The sequence below is a fragment of the Trichomonas vaginalis genome, chromosome II, assembly GCF_026262505.1.
Source record: "Trichomonas vaginalis G3 chromosome II, whole genome shotgun sequence".
NCBI classification, from domain to species: domain Eukaryota; phylum Parabasalia; order Trichomonadida; family Trichomonadidae; genus Trichomonas; species Trichomonas vaginalis.
The window spans coordinates 12,433,625-12,451,296 of NC_067204.1; the positions used below are offsets into that span (position 1 = coordinate 12,433,625).

Consider the following 17,672-nt stretch of genomic DNA (forward strand, 5'->3'; position numbering starts at 1 on the left):
GCTACGAGTAACTAATATTTTTTTCTAATGCGGTTCTATATAGAACGAATTTATTACAAACTCCACATTTAAGAATAAATATTTTATAATTATTTGATATTAATTTAATGATGCGAACACAATGACAGAGCTTTGCACATCTATATTAGAATGTCATCATTTATCTAAATAAAAAAAATATTTTTCAGGACAATTAGTGTTCATGAATATAAAAATTGAAAAAATTAAGGCTGCACTTACGCCCATCTGACTTTGACAACTGGCGTGAAGCGTCATTGAAAAATAACCATAAACATCTGAATTGAAGGCCATGTCATAGGGGCGTAAGTGCACCCTTAAAGAAATTCCGAGTGAAAAGTAGAAAGAAGATTAAAATTTACTCAATTTGACATATGTTTTCTAAACTGCGTTACAAATAACAATCTTATCAAATTTTCAATAGTTTACCTTCATGTTTTCTCTTGTTGTTTTGTTGAATAAACGAAGAAAGTTATCGCGACCCAAAAGAATTACCTGACAGAAATCCACTTTTTGGAAAATTGATGTATAAGTCTCTCAATCTATGAGGATGGGTTTATAAAAATTCTCTAAAATAATTTTTCAAAAAATTATTAGTAAATAATGATCAAATGTAAATAAATATTTACTTGCGTGGTGGAAGGCCAGCAGCAGCAAGGTGCTCGTTGAGGATCTTGCGCTTCTCTTCGAAGGAGAGCTTCTTTGTCTGTGGCTTCTTTGGAGCGTGCTTCTGCTTCATCTCCTCAGCGTGCTTCTTCTTGTCGGCGATGACTGTAGCAGCTGGGTTCTTGCGGATGGCAGCGTGAGCATCCTTGTAGATCTTCTCAAGGTTGTCAGCTGTGATTCCGGCCTTGACGTAGCGGGAGAACTGCTTGTTGTACTTCTCTTCGGACTCCTTCTTGAGCTTGCGCATGTAGTCAGCGACGGCGCCACCGAGGATGTAGTACTGGTTGCCCTTGACGATCTTTTCAGCTGGGACGTCCTTGCGGTCCTTGCCAGCATCCTTGTCCTTCTTGTCGAACTTGCAGGCGAGGCGGCAGACGTTGTGTGGGATGAAGAGGCCACCATCGACGGCACCCTTCATGACGGCGAAGACCTTAGCGCCTGTTGTTGTACGAGCAAGACCAACATCGAGGATGACCTTGAATGGGCGTCTGTTCTCTTCATCGTTGAGGTATTCCTCTGTGATCTCTGTCTTGAAGACATCAGCAAGCTTCATCTGTGTGAGGAAGCGGCGAGCAACAAGAAGACCTGTAGCATAAGCAGCTGGGTAGTTGGAAAGACCGAGCTTGATGCCGTACTTTGGAAGTTCTGTGGAGAGAGCCTGGCAGACTGTCTTATCACCTGTAAGTTCGGCAACAACGATCTGAGCGATGACCTTTGTGTTTGTGATACGAGCGACAAGGCGGTACTTAGCAGCACCATACTTTGTCTTATCTTGTTGGATGAGCTGAGTACGCTGGACGTAGTCAGTCTTAGCCTCACGCCGCCTGCGGAACTTTGTTTGGAAGCGGGAGAAGTAGCCAGCATTCTTGACGAGCTTAGCGGACATCTTTAAAAAAGGAAGGCCATTTCCTCTCAAATTTTGGAAGTCTGTTTGGAGAGAATGGACATAGAAATAAGCGACCAATAATACTATTTTGATATAACAAATGATCTGTATTCACATAATATTCCTAAAAATTAGAGAATATTCTGTGAATATTTTTTCAATACTATAGGGGCTTTAGAATGGGAGCAGGTCATGTAAGGAATATGAAGAACAGAAAGAAATCATATTATTATGAAGTCATATTAAGTATGGAATATCTTCAGTATGACTAAGAAACATTTCTATTAAAAAGATATTAATCATTACTAAAAGATGGAATTAATGTTTAGTTATCTTCATAAAACATTAGTTTTTAGACATATATTATATAAGAAAAATCAAATTATATAATATTGAGATCCTATTCTTAGAGTTTCATAAAATGGTGCCTTCCTAAAATCTTGTAAAATCTTTGAGACAAAAATGAGTGAATTTGAGTCAACCCTTAGCCATCTTATTACACGCATCAGCGAAGCATATGATCCACGAAACTCTCGCCAGGATCTTTCTCTACAGTATGTGACTGATTTTGTTGAATCAGATGACGCAATTCAATATGCTGAGCGATTATTTGATGTCAATTCAGCTCAAACACAATCCATTGCTTGCAAAATACTTGATATAGGTGTTTCAAAGAATTGGGATGTTTATAGTGCCGAATTCAAGGAAGGAATTCGCAATTTCATTTTTGGCCATATTCAAGCATACAGTACTCCTATTAATAATCAATTAGCAAACATTTTAGCTACTATTGCCACAAAAGATTTCCCTGAAAAATGGCCAGACTTTTTCGAAAATTTATTATCTAATCCAGCAGCTAACTTTGGTGTTCTTGCAAACTTTATTCTCCTAGTTACAGATTCTGACTCATCCAAAATCACGCCATCTAAGTTTAAAGTCATACAAACTAAAATGATCGAAATGAAGAAAGCTATCATCAATGCATGCATTGACGCAGTACCAAACAACGATGCAAAGCGCGCCCTTGACGCCTTCTTACCTTATATCAAATGGGAAGATATCGATCAAGAAAAGTTTATTTCTCTTGGTTTGAATACAGATACATCAGTATTTGCTATCCTTAGCACATTACTATGCGTTGAGGGATGCCCACCAGATAAAATCAAGCTTGTTTTCACTCATTTGTGCAATATGGTCGAATCACTTGATTCAGAAGAAGTATTTAACTCAATCTGCAGTGTTCTCATCAAACATGCAAAGATACTCGAAGAAGAACAGCTCCCTCTTGTTCGTGGAATGTTAAATAAGATTGCCGAATGTGATTTCGACACACATCTTGATTTCTGGGAGACATTCATTCTCGGAGTGTTTGATACACATAAAACTGATCCTACACACGACAGATTCATCATGTATCAAGACATTTTCGAGAATCTTCGAGATTATGTTTTGAAAAACATGCCACAACCACCAGGATTCATTCTTCCAGGCGAAGGAGACACATCTCTCGATGAGAGTGCAATGGAGACATACACACAGATGAGAAATATCTTTGTTGCAATTCTTACAATGGCTCCTGAAAAAGTTATGCCAGCAATTACAAAAATTTTTACAGAATTAAATTCTGTTTTCAGTCCAAAAGTGTTTTGTTCACTTATTTGGAGTATTTCATGCATCACAGGATCAACAGGAAGTGTTGTAGAAGGACAGTTCGTTGTAGAAAGTTTAACTTTCATTTTGAAATCCCTGAAAAATCCAAAATTGACAAAAGAAGTTCAATCAGTTGTTGCCAGTGCTTTTCTTTATTTAGTTGCTGCATATGCAAAAGTACAAAAGCTTACAGCACAGTTTGTAACAATTGCTTTGAATTTGGCAATTTCTGGTTTGCTTTCTGAAAATCTCAGAAAAATGGCAGCAAACGCGATTTTGGCCATTGGAACTAACTGTCCAACGCTAGTAACAAATCTTCCTGATATGACTGATTTGATAATGAACAATGTTTTGCTTGCTCCTGATATTTACGCTGATGTTTGCGAAGGATTCGGAAAAATTTACCACGCTAAACAAAAATTGTCAAAATTAGTTGACATGGCGTTAGAAAGATGGAACAACACAAAGAACTATGAGAATAACATGGATGTTGTTACTCACACACATTTAGTTTTGGCTATTTTGTTGGGTTTCGCAAGAGCCGATCCTGTATTTATTTCTAAAGTTGTTTCGAAATTAATTGAAGATTTAATTCATTTGATTACAGATTTCGGAACACATATTGTTGAATTTACTGATTTCGCAGGAAACGAAGAAGTTAAAGAGATGTATATGTTCTGCAGGACAGCAGCAATTCTCTTCAAGACATGCGGAATCAAACAATGCAAGCCACTTTTGGAAATTTATAAGAATTCATCACCAAACATCAGACAAATTGAAGTTCTTCAATTGGCTGAGAGTTTATTAAAGTCAGAACTTAAAGATGAAGAAGCACAAGTAATACATGAATTAGTTATTGATCCTACAAAAGAAATGATTGCTCAGGATGAAACATTTGAGCCAATTTTCGTTTCTTTGATTCCAGGAGTTATAAATAACTATTTACAAAGTTATTTCAAGACTTCTGTTGTTGGAGATCCATGTAATTTGGAGACAGATTTGCAGTTCTTGTATACAATTGCTAGAGGACAAAACCACACAGCAATTGTTTCAGCTATTTCTGCAATAGAAAACGCTTTAACTAAAGCAGATATGAACTTGACAGGTGATGCAAGAAAAGGATTCTTTAGAGGTTATTTGTTGCAAACTATTGCAACTATGATGTTCATTGCTACAGAGCCTTCCCATAAATTCTGTTTGGAACAGATATTTAAGTATATAATTAAGTTGTTTAAGTTCATTGTTTGTGAAAGAGTTCAAGTTGATTTATTCGATGGAATTGATAATATCCAAGGAACAATTAATGAACTGTCTGCAGGATTATGTGAGGAAATACCTATTATTTCTCTCCAGAATATGAAATACTGCATACAAATGCTTTTGGAAGCAAATAAATATGAAGATTACGAACAAGTTCTTGTCGAATTCATTTCTGAAGCAAGAATGACAGTTCCAAGTGAAACATTGAAGCACATCATGCTCAAGAAGGTCAAATCATGTATAGAAGAGGAAGTATAGAGAAAAATTTAGAAAATAAAGATGTATTTTTTTACAAATCTATTAATTTTGACTTATTTTTTTCGAAAAAATTGTAATACATTAACTTTAACTAATTTTTATTGCTATGATGCACGAAAATAAAATTCCAAAATATTTCGAAGCGTTATCATTGAAATTATAAAAATTCTTAAGATATTTATACTTTTCTATTGATAGGAAAGTGTAAAATCATTTAATTTTAAACAATTTTTATATTGATTTCAAAAATGATTAAAATATCTATACAATTTCTTAATGAATTGATCACATATGACTTGAATATCATAGAGATGCAAGTTTGTTCGCTCTTGATGATGATCAAGTCCAATTTCAATGATTTCGGAATTGATTGTAAAAAAGTGACAATTATTTAGAGAAGACTTATTTTATATGGTTTTTGGCTTGTGGACTGGCATATTCAATACAGATAGTGAAACAAAAATTGAAATAGAAGCTAAAAACATTCCAAAACGAGATATTTATCACTCATTAATTATTGATGGTGTTGCTCTTGCGGAATACATCATCAGAAACCAAAATGAATCGAATAATTATGATATTATGAATGGTGGCAACTATGATTTGTACGCCTTAGAGATGATTCGCTACTTCAAAATTTTGAAGTCTTTTAACGCACAAGTTGAGATTGCTTTACCATTATCGAGACTTATTGGTAACATTAATCAATACGAAACTACTGTTTCTAATCAAATAGCTAAAAATGCTTTAAAAAATATTCAAAAAATAAACGCGGAGCAATCAGAATACAACGATATTAAGGGCATATTCCCACATTTCATCTTCCAACTCATATCAGAAACCGCAAATAAGCTCAAAGTTCCTGTGATTTACACAAAATATGATGTGAAACGCTTTATTGCAAAGATTGTTGCTGTCGGTGATGCAGATGCCTGTATTGTTGGCGATTCCGACTACCTTATTTTCCCAGCAATCAGCGTTATCCCGATATATTCATTTTATCAAAACGACCAAGGCGAATTAATGTGCACATACCTCACGAACGATACAGTTGCAGAGCATATAGGCTTATCAAACAAGGACAAGCTTATAGAACTTTCAATAATTATGGGAAATCTGTTTACAGCACAGATAATGAACGACAAGTACAATATCTACACTCTCCTCCACTCACCACCCGATCCTTCATACCCAGCTCTTCTCATGGAAGCTGCCGTAGAAACAATCAACGGAGAAGAAGAGTTTTCTGTTGATACTTTCCAACCGTTTTCGGATATAATGATCGGAGATCCAGAATTCAAAGCGGCTGTTGACAAAACACGCGAGTACTTCGACATTTCAGGAGATCTTCCTAGCGAAGGTGACTCTGCCATCAGAATTGATACAGAAAAAGGCAAATATCCACCATGGGCTCCATTAGTTGATGAAGAAAATGACCTTTGGCTTGAAATTTTTTACGATGTTTATTCTCATGACGTAAATACTCTAAAAACAATGATTCCTTTCAGAAAAGCTTACTTCGCTTTACTCAACAGAGATACTGTCACTGAACATTTCATCCAAAATGACGGACCAAGCACTAGATCTATTCAATGGGAACAAACAGTACCAGTTATCACAGAAACTCTATTTGCCAATGAGCCAGATAAATACAAGATCCTTTATCAAGTTGTTCACAAGTATTTCCCAGCTGCGCCTTCGATTCCTGACGATCCATTAAATAAAATCGAAGAACCCATCAGAACTCCAGCCTTGGCCATACGTTTCTTGTTATCTACATGCTTCACAGATATCCAAACGCCATTTACGAAGACTCCACAAGAAAAATCTGATCTTCAAAGAGATTTCAACATACAAGGAGCACCGTGCTTAGACTGTTTCGAGTTTAAAGCTCTTTGTTCATTAGCTGTTTGCTGTTCTTTCCTTGATTTGTCGAATGTCAAAATCCCGATGACAAAACCTTCGCCGAGGAAGTCCCATGTTTCGGCATTGTATCAATCAGCTGTCCAGCATATCGTATGGCTTCAGCAACTGCTTGGATTGAAGAAACAACTTTATGAACCTGAAAGATTCTTCAATGGCAGACTGTTTAGCTTCATTTACGATTGTGGTGGCAATATAACTAATGGTAATTTCTCTTCCTGCTTCGGAAAAGAACTTACAAAGACATTAGATATAGAAAGGGTTCAACCATTGATTAAATGCATCATGTATGCGTTTCCTAGTGAAATATTCTCTGCATTCCAGAGTGTTCCACGTTGTTTGCCTGTATCTTCATTCCAAGGCACAATAAAGAAGAGAACAATTGATTTGAAGACAGGTGAAGTCAAAGAAATCGAAATCGAAGTTACAGATGAAAAACAGAGCCAACCAACGAATGCTCCAGCTCCTCCTGTTGCTCCTACTCTTGCACCTAAGAAGAACAAGCAAAAGAAGAAACAGGGAATCGATGAAGAAGCAGAAATGGCTTTCTTGATGGAAATGGCCGCAAAAAACGAGGGTGGTCCAAAGATTGTAGAAGCAAAGAAACAGACAAAACCAAAGGCTCCTCCAAGAAGAAGAGTAGAGAAAGTAGATCTCAACCAACTTAAACAGGACTTCGATCAGAGAAAGGATGGAAAACTTGAAGCAAAGAGACAGTTGAAACAGGTCTTCCACTCTAGAGCTATGGAAGATTAAGATTATTATGTATGCTGTTGGTTAAATGCAGGCGGGTTCTAATACTAATATCTTTGAATAAAAGTTAGTTGTTTAATTAAATTATTTTCTTTTTAATTCAATTAATGCAGGTTGTTATAGACAATCGATAATAATAAGATTCAATCATTCTTTGTTTTCAGATTAGAAAGAATTTGAAATTTTATTCAGTAAGATATAATAGTCAGAATAAATTGGTTGTCTCATGATGTCATGCTGCATGTTCCTTTACCGGATTTTATGCATATACCCTATTTTTTATTTCGATTTAGATATCAGATAGATGATTACCTTTATAGGACTTGAAATACTGCAACACAAAGACAATCTTTGGAATGGAGAAGTATATCTAACACGAACTGACGTATTTTTTTGATATTCGCAATTTCCGAATATTTAGCAGTATAAAACGAGAGAATTCCAAACTATTAGGTACATGGTTCAAATATTCGTGTTTTCCGAAAGAATGAATTCGATGAGAAGGGTCTCACACTTTTAAAAAATAATTGTGGGAATTTTACGGTTTTGGTCGATGAACGTCCTTTTTAGCAATGCCAGTCGACTTCGTTCCAAAGCACCCACGTGATAATGCAAAGGGCTCCGTCGAGCGCTCCTGCCGTATCTGTGGCAAGCGCCGCGGTGTCATCCGCCAATACCGCCTTAACATCTGCCGTAGATGCTTCCGCGAGCGCGCTGAACTCCTCGGCTTCAAGAAGTACGATTAAAGTGCTCAGAACGCTTTCATAAATAAAGGTTTATTTGATTTTACAGCATCTCCCATAATCAAACAAAATATTTATTATTTTTACTCATGATTTACCAAAGAAAACGTTGGGGTTTTAACTACTGTAGTCGAAACATATAAGTTTCCAACTTACTTTCTTTGACAAAATCATTTTTTTTAATATATGATTTTTTTATTGTTCCCCATTCTTATTATATAATGAATACCTTGGATTTCTTTAGTAGGCATATAATAATGATATGAATTTATTTAGGCTTGAATGCAAATACGAAACATTTAGTAAACTTGAATGAGGAGAGAATATTTGCAAGTAATTATGAAGTAATGGTAAAGATTCATCAGGGATAGTCTTTTAAAGAGCCAAATTTGAAAGGATAATGTTTTCTCACCAGTGAAATCCAGTAATTTCCAGATATAGGTCATTATACTTATGAATTGGTATGCAAAATAACATGTGACATGATTTGTATGTCTTATGCTATCTGATCCAGAGGATTAATGAATTCAATCAATCCTTCCAGAAACATCTGATTTTAAGGGCCTGGTAACATGGATTTTATTTATCATAGAAATAAAACCTATAATCACTTATGCTTTAGGATCTCTTATGAAAAAAATACATGATATCAAAACATCTACAATATTTAAATGTGTGTAGCATTACAAGAGGAATTTATTTGATCAAACACTATTACTATTACATTTCTACACTGATGTTCTGATTCAATATTCAAAAATTATAAAAGATATCGTGAAATATTCCAAATATATTATCATCATCTTAAATTCAACCTCCTTTACTGCTAAATTTCGATTGTATACGTGTGCACAGCATGATATATTCAGCACTTGGTCTAATTTGGAATTAATATTTTCTGAATGGATTAAAGCTTTAAATTTAGATTAAAATTATTTTCATGCATATGCTCTACCAAACCCATAACTTTAGTAGAATAAAAAAGCTAAACATATCAGATGGCCGTTTTGAATTTAGCATAATCATGTTTGAATCATCAGATTGTGAGCATAATGCAACACAAGAGTCTATAACAAATGACTCAGAAGATTGCTCACACTCTAATCTTGACTGTGATCAACTTTTGGAAAAGAATACTGCTCTCTTTAAAGAAAATAGTATATTGAAGAGTCAATTTGAGCAAGCGATCCAAACAGCTAATCAACTTCAAGATGTTAATCTTAAGAACGTAGAATTAACATCTCAAATCAGAGAACTAAAGAACAAGAACGAAGATTTATTAAAACGTATTTCATTAAGTGCAAAGACAAACAATGATCTTACAAATAAGCTTGAAAAAGAGAAACAAGCCAAGAATCAACTTAAACAAGAATATGACACACTGATTCAAAACGAAGTTCGAAAAACTAAGAATATTTACAAAACACAGTACGATGCTTTGCTTGATCAAGTTAAAGCTATCCAAGAAGCTCGTGAAAATGATGCTATTTCCCAGAAAGTACACGCAGCCAAAATTGGAAAAGTTTTGGATGCAGCAAAGCACTATTTCCAAACAGATGTTGCTGATTTAGATTCTTTAATTACATTATTTGATAATAGTTCTTTAAATCAGCCAGCAATTCATCAAGCTGAAAATCAGAAAGCTCCAAAGTTAGATAAATTGGCTGATCAATATGAAACAGACGAAAGTATCTCAAAGGAACGAATTAAGAAGTATAAATCACAGTTAAAGTCTGCAATGGCAACAATTGATGAGCTTGGATCCCAGATTCAGTCATACAAACGTTCACTTGTTGAATCAGAACAGAAGCTCAACAAAGCAGCCTCAGAAAGCAAAGATAAGCTCACTAAACTTCAAGAGGAGAAGGAGAATATTCAGCGTGAAAATCAACGTACAGTTAATTCTTTGCAATCAAAGATCCAATTCTTAACAGAAAAAGTAGATAGATTGAGCGTTAAAAAAGAAGATTCTTATAGAGCTCCGAAAGCAATTAATCAGCAGCCATCATATATAGCTCCACAACAACCTTCAATGGCTCAACCATCTCCTATTTATTCACCTGCACCAATCAATCAAAATGCTGTTGATGATGTTCCTCAAACAAACAATGTTCAGGTTATGCAACAGCTTAATGATCAGATAACAACACTTACAAATCAAATCAAGCAAGAATCTAAGAAGAATGATAGACTTGTTAAAGAAAACCAGGATCTTACAAATGATCGCGCTCATCTTGCAACAAGTTTATCACAGAAGGACAGTGAATTGATGGCATTACAAGCTGTCCATTCTGAATCACTCAAAGAAATAGAAACTCTTCGTGCAGCACTTAAGAATCTTTCAACTGACAGACAAAAGCAATTAGACTTATCATTGAAGAAAGAATTAAAGAAACAACGCTCTGCTTTAGTTCAACTCGAATCTTCACTTGATCAAACAACAAAGCAGTTAAAGGATGTTGAATTCGAGCGTGATAATCTCTCAGTCAACATGAAATCACTGAATACAAAGATTCAAACATTAGAAAACGAAATTTTGCAATTGAAGGATGAAAATAATGCACTTCAAAACGAACTCGCAGACGAGAAAGAAAAATTGTCAAGGAAGAAAAATGTAACAGAAGAAGATGTTATGCCAATATCAGCATGGTCATGCGCCGAATTCTCTTCAACACTTGCTTCGGATGTTTCTAAGATTGCAAGAAATAACTCATTAAAACCACCTTCAAAACTTGCTGCAATATACAAGATAATCATACAATACTTTGAAAAACAAATGGAGCATAGAGATAACGCAATCAAGGAAATTTCTGATGCTCTTGATAAAGTTAAAGATATGGCATCATCAATGATTGTTGCAGCTTCTCTTGCTTTCACAGGTGAAGCACCTCAATCAAATTCGATTTTATGCGAAACAACTGTTGCTAAACTTGTTCAAATTCTTAATGATTATCCTCGTGAAAGATCTGATATTCAAAGAGAATTGCAACTCTTGCATTCTTATGTTGATATGTTTAATTCAACATTTGGAATTGAAGATACAAGAGATTTAACAACAATGACAGAAAACGTCAAGAAAGTTCATGAAGCAATTAATGCAAAACTTAAACTCGGAGAAAAACGTCTAAAGAAACTTAGAGCTCTAGAGGACAAATTAGAAACATACGAGGATGATACAAAGCGTGAACGCAAACAACTTGAAGCTGAAATACAAACAAATAATGATAAGATTCAAGATCTAGAGCTTAACTTGCAAAAAGCTAATGATGATATCCGCCGCTTGACAACAGAAAAGCAAAACTTGGCAAAAGAAAAAGCTCGTGCAAATGATGAAGTTGCTAATTTACAGAGTGAACTTGAGAAGGCTAATGAAACTGCCAAAGAAGTTGAAAACAACCACAACCAGCAGATCAAGCAAATACAGCAAGATGTTTTGAACAATAGTGGCGGAATTATTAAACAAAAAGATGCAAGAATTCAAGATTTAGAGACCCAGTTAGTTCAAGCAACAAAAGCACTGTCAACTCAAAAATCAACACTTGAAGAAAAACTTGCCGAAGTTGATGAACTCAAAGAAGAACTCGAGAAAACAAAGAAGGATTCAGTTGCAACAATCCAGCTTGAAAAAGCCGCATTAATTGACAGCTACGAAAAAGCATTACGTGCACTTAAAGAACAATGTGATCTACATAGAAAAGATGTAGAGTCATTAAGTGAAAGATTATCACAAGCACAAGAAACAATCAAGAAATCACAAATCTCAATTCTTCAACTTAAGAAAGAGAATAAACAATTATCAAGAGATAATACTAACATTCGGGATGAATGTGATCGCGAAAAGAGGTTATCAGATACAGTTTGCCAGCAAAAGATTGCCTCTGCAGAATCAGATCTCACTAAGAAATTCACAGAAAAGCTAACAATTGCTGAGAAAGAAAGGAAGCGGCTTATTACTTATATTTTAACAGAATTGCGTCCATTCTCTGATTGTCCGTCAACAATTGATGAAAAGACAGCAAGAGCTACAATTATGCAGTCTAAAGATCTTCTTTCTAAACTAGTTAAGTCAGATTCTTCTATTAGACGCATTGTTTTTGCTTCAGATAGTCAAACAACTGAAGAAGCTGTAGCACAAGCTGTACTTAATTCACAATAATTATTGTCTTGTATTTATGTTTGTATTTTTATTTAGATGATTATAAGCAGTATTTTACTGTATCATATTGGTAATTAAAATAAATCATCTTTTATTTTTAATTTTTCTAAGTGGGCGTGGAAAATATTGCAAATTTTTTTCTAGGCAGTATCTAGATCAGAAAGATTATTTTTTAACATAAATATAGCGTCATGCAATGGAATATGTATATTTTATGAAATTACAACTTATATGAATTGCCAAAAACAATTATTTTGTATTTTTAATCAGAGAATTAAATCATGTAGATGGGGATAACTACTTTAATCAAATCTAGTCTCGTTTTAATTTTAATTAAGTTTAATATTTTATTCAATAATATAAGAATTTACAAACAAAAACAAAATAAAAAGATTACGAATACTGAATAATTAGTGCGTCAGTCTGAATCTTTGCTGCCGTTGCAGTTGCTTTGTCATATTCAAGAACTCCAGATAATCCAGTGGCCGGAGTGAAATCAATAGCAAAAGCAAATGTGTCCTGTGGCGAAGGCAAATCTGATACGGCCAAAGTCAGCATAAAAAGACCAAAAATCGATTCAAAGGCCGAGGAAGTATCAGCATCGGACACTGCTGCTGCATACTTCTTGAGAAGCAGCAGTGTATTATGAATAACTAATAAAACGTCTAAAGGAGAGGTCATAAAAGAAGCAGCTGATAATATTTTTGCTGCTTCTAGAATTTCTGGTATTTTCTGGGCTGTAACGCGAGGATGATCTGTAGGTTGTGCGTCTGGTAATAAATTTAAGGGAGCTCCAATGTTTTGAAGTGTTAATTTCGAATCAATATTTCTAAACTGCGTTTCATTGATATTTTTAAAGAAACTTGGGTTACTTGGAAATGTTTTCGCAAATACAACACGGAAGAATGCAATTGAGAAAATAAAAACCTCGTCATGCGTTCGAAGTTGAAGATGCTTTAAAACTCGATTCATAAGGTTTATTGTCTTAGTAACGAAATGTTTAGGTGATGACAGTTTCGAAGCATCACATAATTCTTGAAATTCTTGGCTAAATATAAAGCGTGGATTATTAAAAATATGATCGAATTCTTCTTGTAATTCTGAGTCGGGAAATGTAGAGAGTGATCTGTCGGTTGATTGAATCATCTGTCTAACAAGTTCTACAAGGCCTTCTTCAATAGTAAAATTTTCATATAACTGAGACTGCATCGAAATCTCAGAAACTGTAAAGCTATCTTTTGCTGAGATCCTTATGGCATGGTCATTGTCTGCAAGTAAGTTCCATTGAATGTTTGTCTTGCTAAAAGTAAATTGAAACTTTTGTTTTTTAGAAACTTCAATTAGTATATCGATCAATTCATCCATTTTTGTTATAGAATTCTTATAACTTTTGCATCGCAGTCGATAGAGTTTGTCCTGTAAATAAAAATGCCTATGTATTAACATTAATGCTTTTATAGTTAAAAATTGTGGCAATGGAGGTAACATAGGTTTCTCAGGGTGGCTCGGTACAATATTATAATTATAAAAATGAGTAAGTTCTCCAAGTGTACTTATTACGTCATCATCTGAAATATTTGCGACGTCAGCTGCTGATTTGTTAATATATACGCAGTTAGCAAATTCTTTGTTATTGGAAAGAAAATTAGATAGCATCTCGTCGCTTGTTTTACTCATCTTTTTTGTCTGTGATCGGAGAGCTCAAATTCGAAAATTTTCAAAATCACTAATTTGTATTAATTCTAAAGGATGCACCATTTTGAAGCTAAAATTTTTGAATTACAATTTTTGACACTTCTGGTACAATTGAATTCAAGGTTATCGATCATGCACACTTCATCTAGGTCCATAGGTAGCTTTAAAGAAGAACTAAACTATCTGAAGATAATGACCATTTATTGTCTTATTTGGTTTTCTGACATCAATTGTTGTTATGAAATAAAGGATGAGTTATTAAGAAGATAGAATTACACAACTAAGCCTTGATTCCCATGTAATAAGGGGAATGATCCATTCACTCTTGAAAATCTTGATAAATAAATTCTAATATTTGGCTATTAGTGATGAACAGTATCGCTCATATGTATGCAAAATAATATGATATAAAAAAAAAAAAAAAAAAAAAAAAGGAAGTGGGGCCTCCAGGCACTTCGTGCCCTCTAGCCCCAGTCACTTTTCTGTCACTTTTCAGGAAAAAACATTTTTATTATATATATAAAATGAATTTTACAAAACCACCGTTACCCTTCTTTGGAAATAAGAGTAGATGTAAAGATATTCTATTGAGAGAACTTAAGAAACTACCGAATGGTCTAACATTTGTAGATTTGTTCGGTGGAAGTTTCTATATATCCCATTTGTGCCATACTGTATTTCCTGACTCAAAGATTATATGCAATGACTTCGACAACTATATGAACCGTCTCAAACATATACCAGACACAAACAAAATATTGAGTGAGTTGAAAGAAAAGATACCTATAGGTAAGATGGAACGTATACCATTAGATAAGAAAAATATTGTCAGAGAGGTTTTGAAAAAAGCAGAATATATAGACTGGGATAGTATATCTGCTAGACTATTATATAGTGGTTCTATAAGAGTTCATGACATTGAAACACTTATGTCAAACGTTTTATATCTTAACTATACAAAGGTTTTCAAAGAGGACATAGAAAAATATACTGAGGGTATAGAGTTTGTGAGATGTCATTGGACAGAGTTGTATGAAAAATTTAAAGACAAGGAAAATGTTTTCTTTATAGTAGACCCGCCGTTCTATAACACATACGATTTTCAATACCAAGTAGACTGGACTTTGAGAGACTCTTTAGAAACTTTAGACGTTTTACATAACCATCCATGCTTTTACTTTACATCCGATAAAAGTGGTTTGGAAACCGTTATGAGATGGTTAGAGGACATACATGACTATGTGTTTAAATATGACAAGATAGAATATGAGAGAGGTCCTATAAACCGGAAAAAGTGTCACAACAAAGAAATTTTATTGGTAGGTAAATGTGGTTTGAAATAGGACTACTTGTTTTAGGTTTTTTCCATTGTGTCATTTATTTATTTGACGTGGCAGAAAAGTACAGAGAATATGAAGATGAACCAATGCCTGCAAATGTTCAGTATATGTACTCGTAAGAGATATTTTTATCTAATATTAAATGGACGCACAGAACTTAGCGAATGCACAGCAACCTGGACAACCAAACCCAGAGAATATTCCAAATGAAGTTAGAATACAAACTGCAATGGCAAACTATGGTCAAGTGCCAACAGATGTACAAATGCAAACTGCCATGTCAAATGACGCTGCGTTAGGTTTGCCACCATGGTATGCAAATATGAGATGGAAAGAGTTTTATACAAACCCTGAAGTGGGATATAAACAACTCTATGCAGATGACGCGAACACAGGAGTTGACCCAGAATATGTTTTCTACCAGAGGAGAAACAGAATGTATGAGCTCCAGTTAAAGAATGCTATGGAACTCAACAGGAAACGTAAGAGACTAGGCGGACATTAGATTTTTACATATAGTAAAATGGGTTTCTTCAGTAGTATTGGAAACTTCTTTCGAAATGTTGGAAGAGGTATATGGAATGGAATAAAAACCGTAGGAAAAGGAATTTGGAACGGTGTCAAAAATATTGGTAAAAGAGTAGGTCAGTTCGTTGGTATTATACCTAAAGACCCTGAACCAGAAGAACAAGCTCCTGTTATACAACAGCCTGAACCTGCACCACAGTCTAGTTGGCAACCAAATCCAACACCTCAACCGTATTAAAAAATTATATTTTTACCGTTCGATAGTAGTTGTATATGAAACTAAGTTCTAAGTAAAACGCATGGTATAATGGAACTATTCTCTTTCTTCCATCTGTTGTAAACCATACTTGAAAGTCTGAAATACTTCCACTTGGTGGTTCATAACTTTGTAGGTTTTTCGTAAAAGTCATTTGCCAAGCATAAAAAAGAGTTTTGTGCACCAGAAAATGAAGCATGAACTATAATAGCATCTGAGTCGAAAACATTTTCATATGTTCCATTAGGGTTTTCGACTTCATAAAAGTCCGGGTGTACTGGATATTCTGCAGGCTGATTTAACATCCTCAAAAATCTATACCATGCCAAGTTGTTATATTTTGTAGAAATATAAACGTTTTCTCCAAGGTCTTCTATTCTATCGATTTTAACAGTTGCATTTTTCCTGTCATATATAATATCGAGATGGTACTCTCCTTCGTCAATGTTAAACTGGTTTGCATATTCGAGATAGATATCGTTTATTTTTTCTTGAAAAGCTTGAAGAGTTGTTTCTAAGTTTACAAGCAAACTAACTTGTAAAAGTTTTCCCTGTTCAAATTTCTCATACGTACGTTTTTCTTTGTTATAGTATCGAACTTCAAAACCGACCGTAAATGGGAAACCATGTATGGCTTCTGAAATGAACTTCATTCTACGAAAGCCAATAGCTTTTGTGACGGATGGTCTCTTAGCCATCTTAATGGGTAGTCAAAACGATAGCCTTCATGCTTTACGGTCTCTGTCTCAAACTTTTGACCGACATTCGTAAAAAGTTCATCTAATGGTTTAGTTGTAGCAACTCTAGAAGTTTCCTTTTCTATTGGAAGCATATTTTATCTAGAATAAAAATGTCAAATGAAACAGCGTCTATGAGAGAAATACAACACAACCGACAACTCATTATACAAGCTCTAAATAAGAACACAACAAACTTTTCAAACTATTCTAAGATATCTGAGTCATTGAAAGAAGGAAACTTAAAACTGACATTAAACCCAATGACAGATGAGTTTCTGTTTCAAGACAATAAGAACCATACTGTTTGTATAAATCCAACAAAAGGAACTTTAAACGAGAAACCTATAAATGAACTTCTTTTGAAAGCAGATGTTGACAACAAAGCTGACAAAACATATGTAGACGATGCAATAGCAAAAGAAGAAGAAAGAGCTAACAAAGCTTATGCAACAAAAGAACATACTCATCCTGAACTAGCAGACAAAACATATGTTGACAATAAAATGTCAAGTGAAGTGACAAGAGCTGAAAACGAATATTCTAAAAAGACTCATACACATACCATTGCAAATATTACAAACTTACAAGAAACCTTAAACAGTAAAAGTGACGTTGGACATACACATACCATTGCAAATATTACAAACTTACAAGAAACATTAGAGACAAAAGCAGATAAAACATATGTGGCTAGTGTGGCTAGTGTGTTAGTGAAGAAGGCGGATAAGGAATATGTCAATGAAAAAGATAATGAAATTATAGAAAGGGTTGAATGGTATCATGAATGGACATCGAAGATT

At 34.5% G+C, this 17,672-nt stretch overlaps 7 protein-coding genes across 7 annotated transcripts, besides 1 other annotated feature; 5 read left to right on the forward strand and 2 right to left on the reverse strand.

The window, feature by feature from the left end:
- Positions 1-224: 224 nt before the first annotated feature.
- Positions 225-338: a mobile genetic element.
- A 270-nt stretch (positions 339-608) lies between these two features.
- On the reverse strand, positions 609-1,585 carry TVAGG3_0532840 (ribosomal protein L5; the record flags this gene model as incomplete). The annotated part of the gene is made up of 1 exon (XM_001314129.2): positions 644-1,570. The coding sequence occupies one exon, from the start codon at positions 1,568-1,570 to the stop codon at positions 644-646; it is 927 nt and encodes a 308-aa protein (XP_001314140.1).
- A 424-nt stretch (positions 1,586-2,009) lies between these two features.
- On the forward strand, positions 2,010-4,857 carry TVAGG3_0532850 (nuclear export signal receptor protein; the record flags this gene model as incomplete). Its single annotated transcript, XM_001314128.1, has 1 exon — positions 2,033-4,738. The coding sequence occupies one exon, from the start codon at positions 2,033-2,035 to the stop codon at positions 4,736-4,738; it is 2,706 nt and encodes a 901-aa protein (XP_001314139.1).
- Positions 4,858-5,137: 280 nt separating this feature from the next.
- Positions 5,138-7,497, forward strand: TVAGG3_0532860 (asteroid protein family; the record flags this gene model as incomplete). Its single annotated transcript, XM_001314127.1, has 1 exon — positions 5,150-7,417. The coding sequence occupies one exon, from the start codon at positions 5,150-5,152 to the stop codon at positions 7,415-7,417; it is 2,268 nt and encodes a 755-aa protein (XP_001314138.1).
- Positions 7,498-7,982: 485 nt separating this feature from the next.
- On the forward strand, positions 7,983-8,224 carry TVAGG3_0532870 (30s ribosomal protein S14; the record flags this gene model as incomplete). Its single annotated transcript, XM_001314126.2, has 1 exon — positions 7,987-8,160. The coding sequence occupies one exon, from the start codon at positions 7,987-7,989 to the stop codon at positions 8,158-8,160; it is 174 nt and encodes a 57-aa protein (XP_001314137.1).
- A 957-nt stretch (positions 8,225-9,181) lies between these two features.
- TVAGG3_0532880 (biological adhesion protein) lies at positions 9,182-12,414 on the forward strand (the record flags this gene model as incomplete). Its single annotated transcript, XM_001314125.1, has 1 exon — positions 9,182-12,313. One exon carries the CDS (start codon positions 9,182-9,184, stop codon positions 12,311-12,313), a length of 3,132 nt encoding a protein of 1,043 aa, XP_001314136.1.
- Positions 12,415-12,618: 204 nt separating this feature from the next.
- Positions 12,619-13,986, reverse strand: TVAGG3_0532890 (uncharacterized protein; the record flags this gene model as incomplete). Its single annotated transcript, XM_001314124.2, has 1 exon — positions 12,707-13,801. One exon carries the CDS (start codon positions 13,799-13,801, stop codon positions 12,707-12,709), a length of 1,095 nt encoding a protein of 364 aa, XP_001314135.1.
- A 1,504-nt stretch (positions 13,987-15,490) lies between these two features.
- Positions 15,491-15,853, forward strand: TVAGG3_0532900 (uncharacterized protein; the record flags this gene model as incomplete). Its single annotated transcript, XM_051237640.1, has 1 exon — positions 15,491-15,853. The coding sequence occupies one exon, from the start codon at positions 15,491-15,493 to the stop codon at positions 15,851-15,853; it is 363 nt and encodes a 120-aa protein (XP_051095464.1).
- Between the last annotated feature and the right edge of the window lie 1,819 nt (positions 15,854-17,672).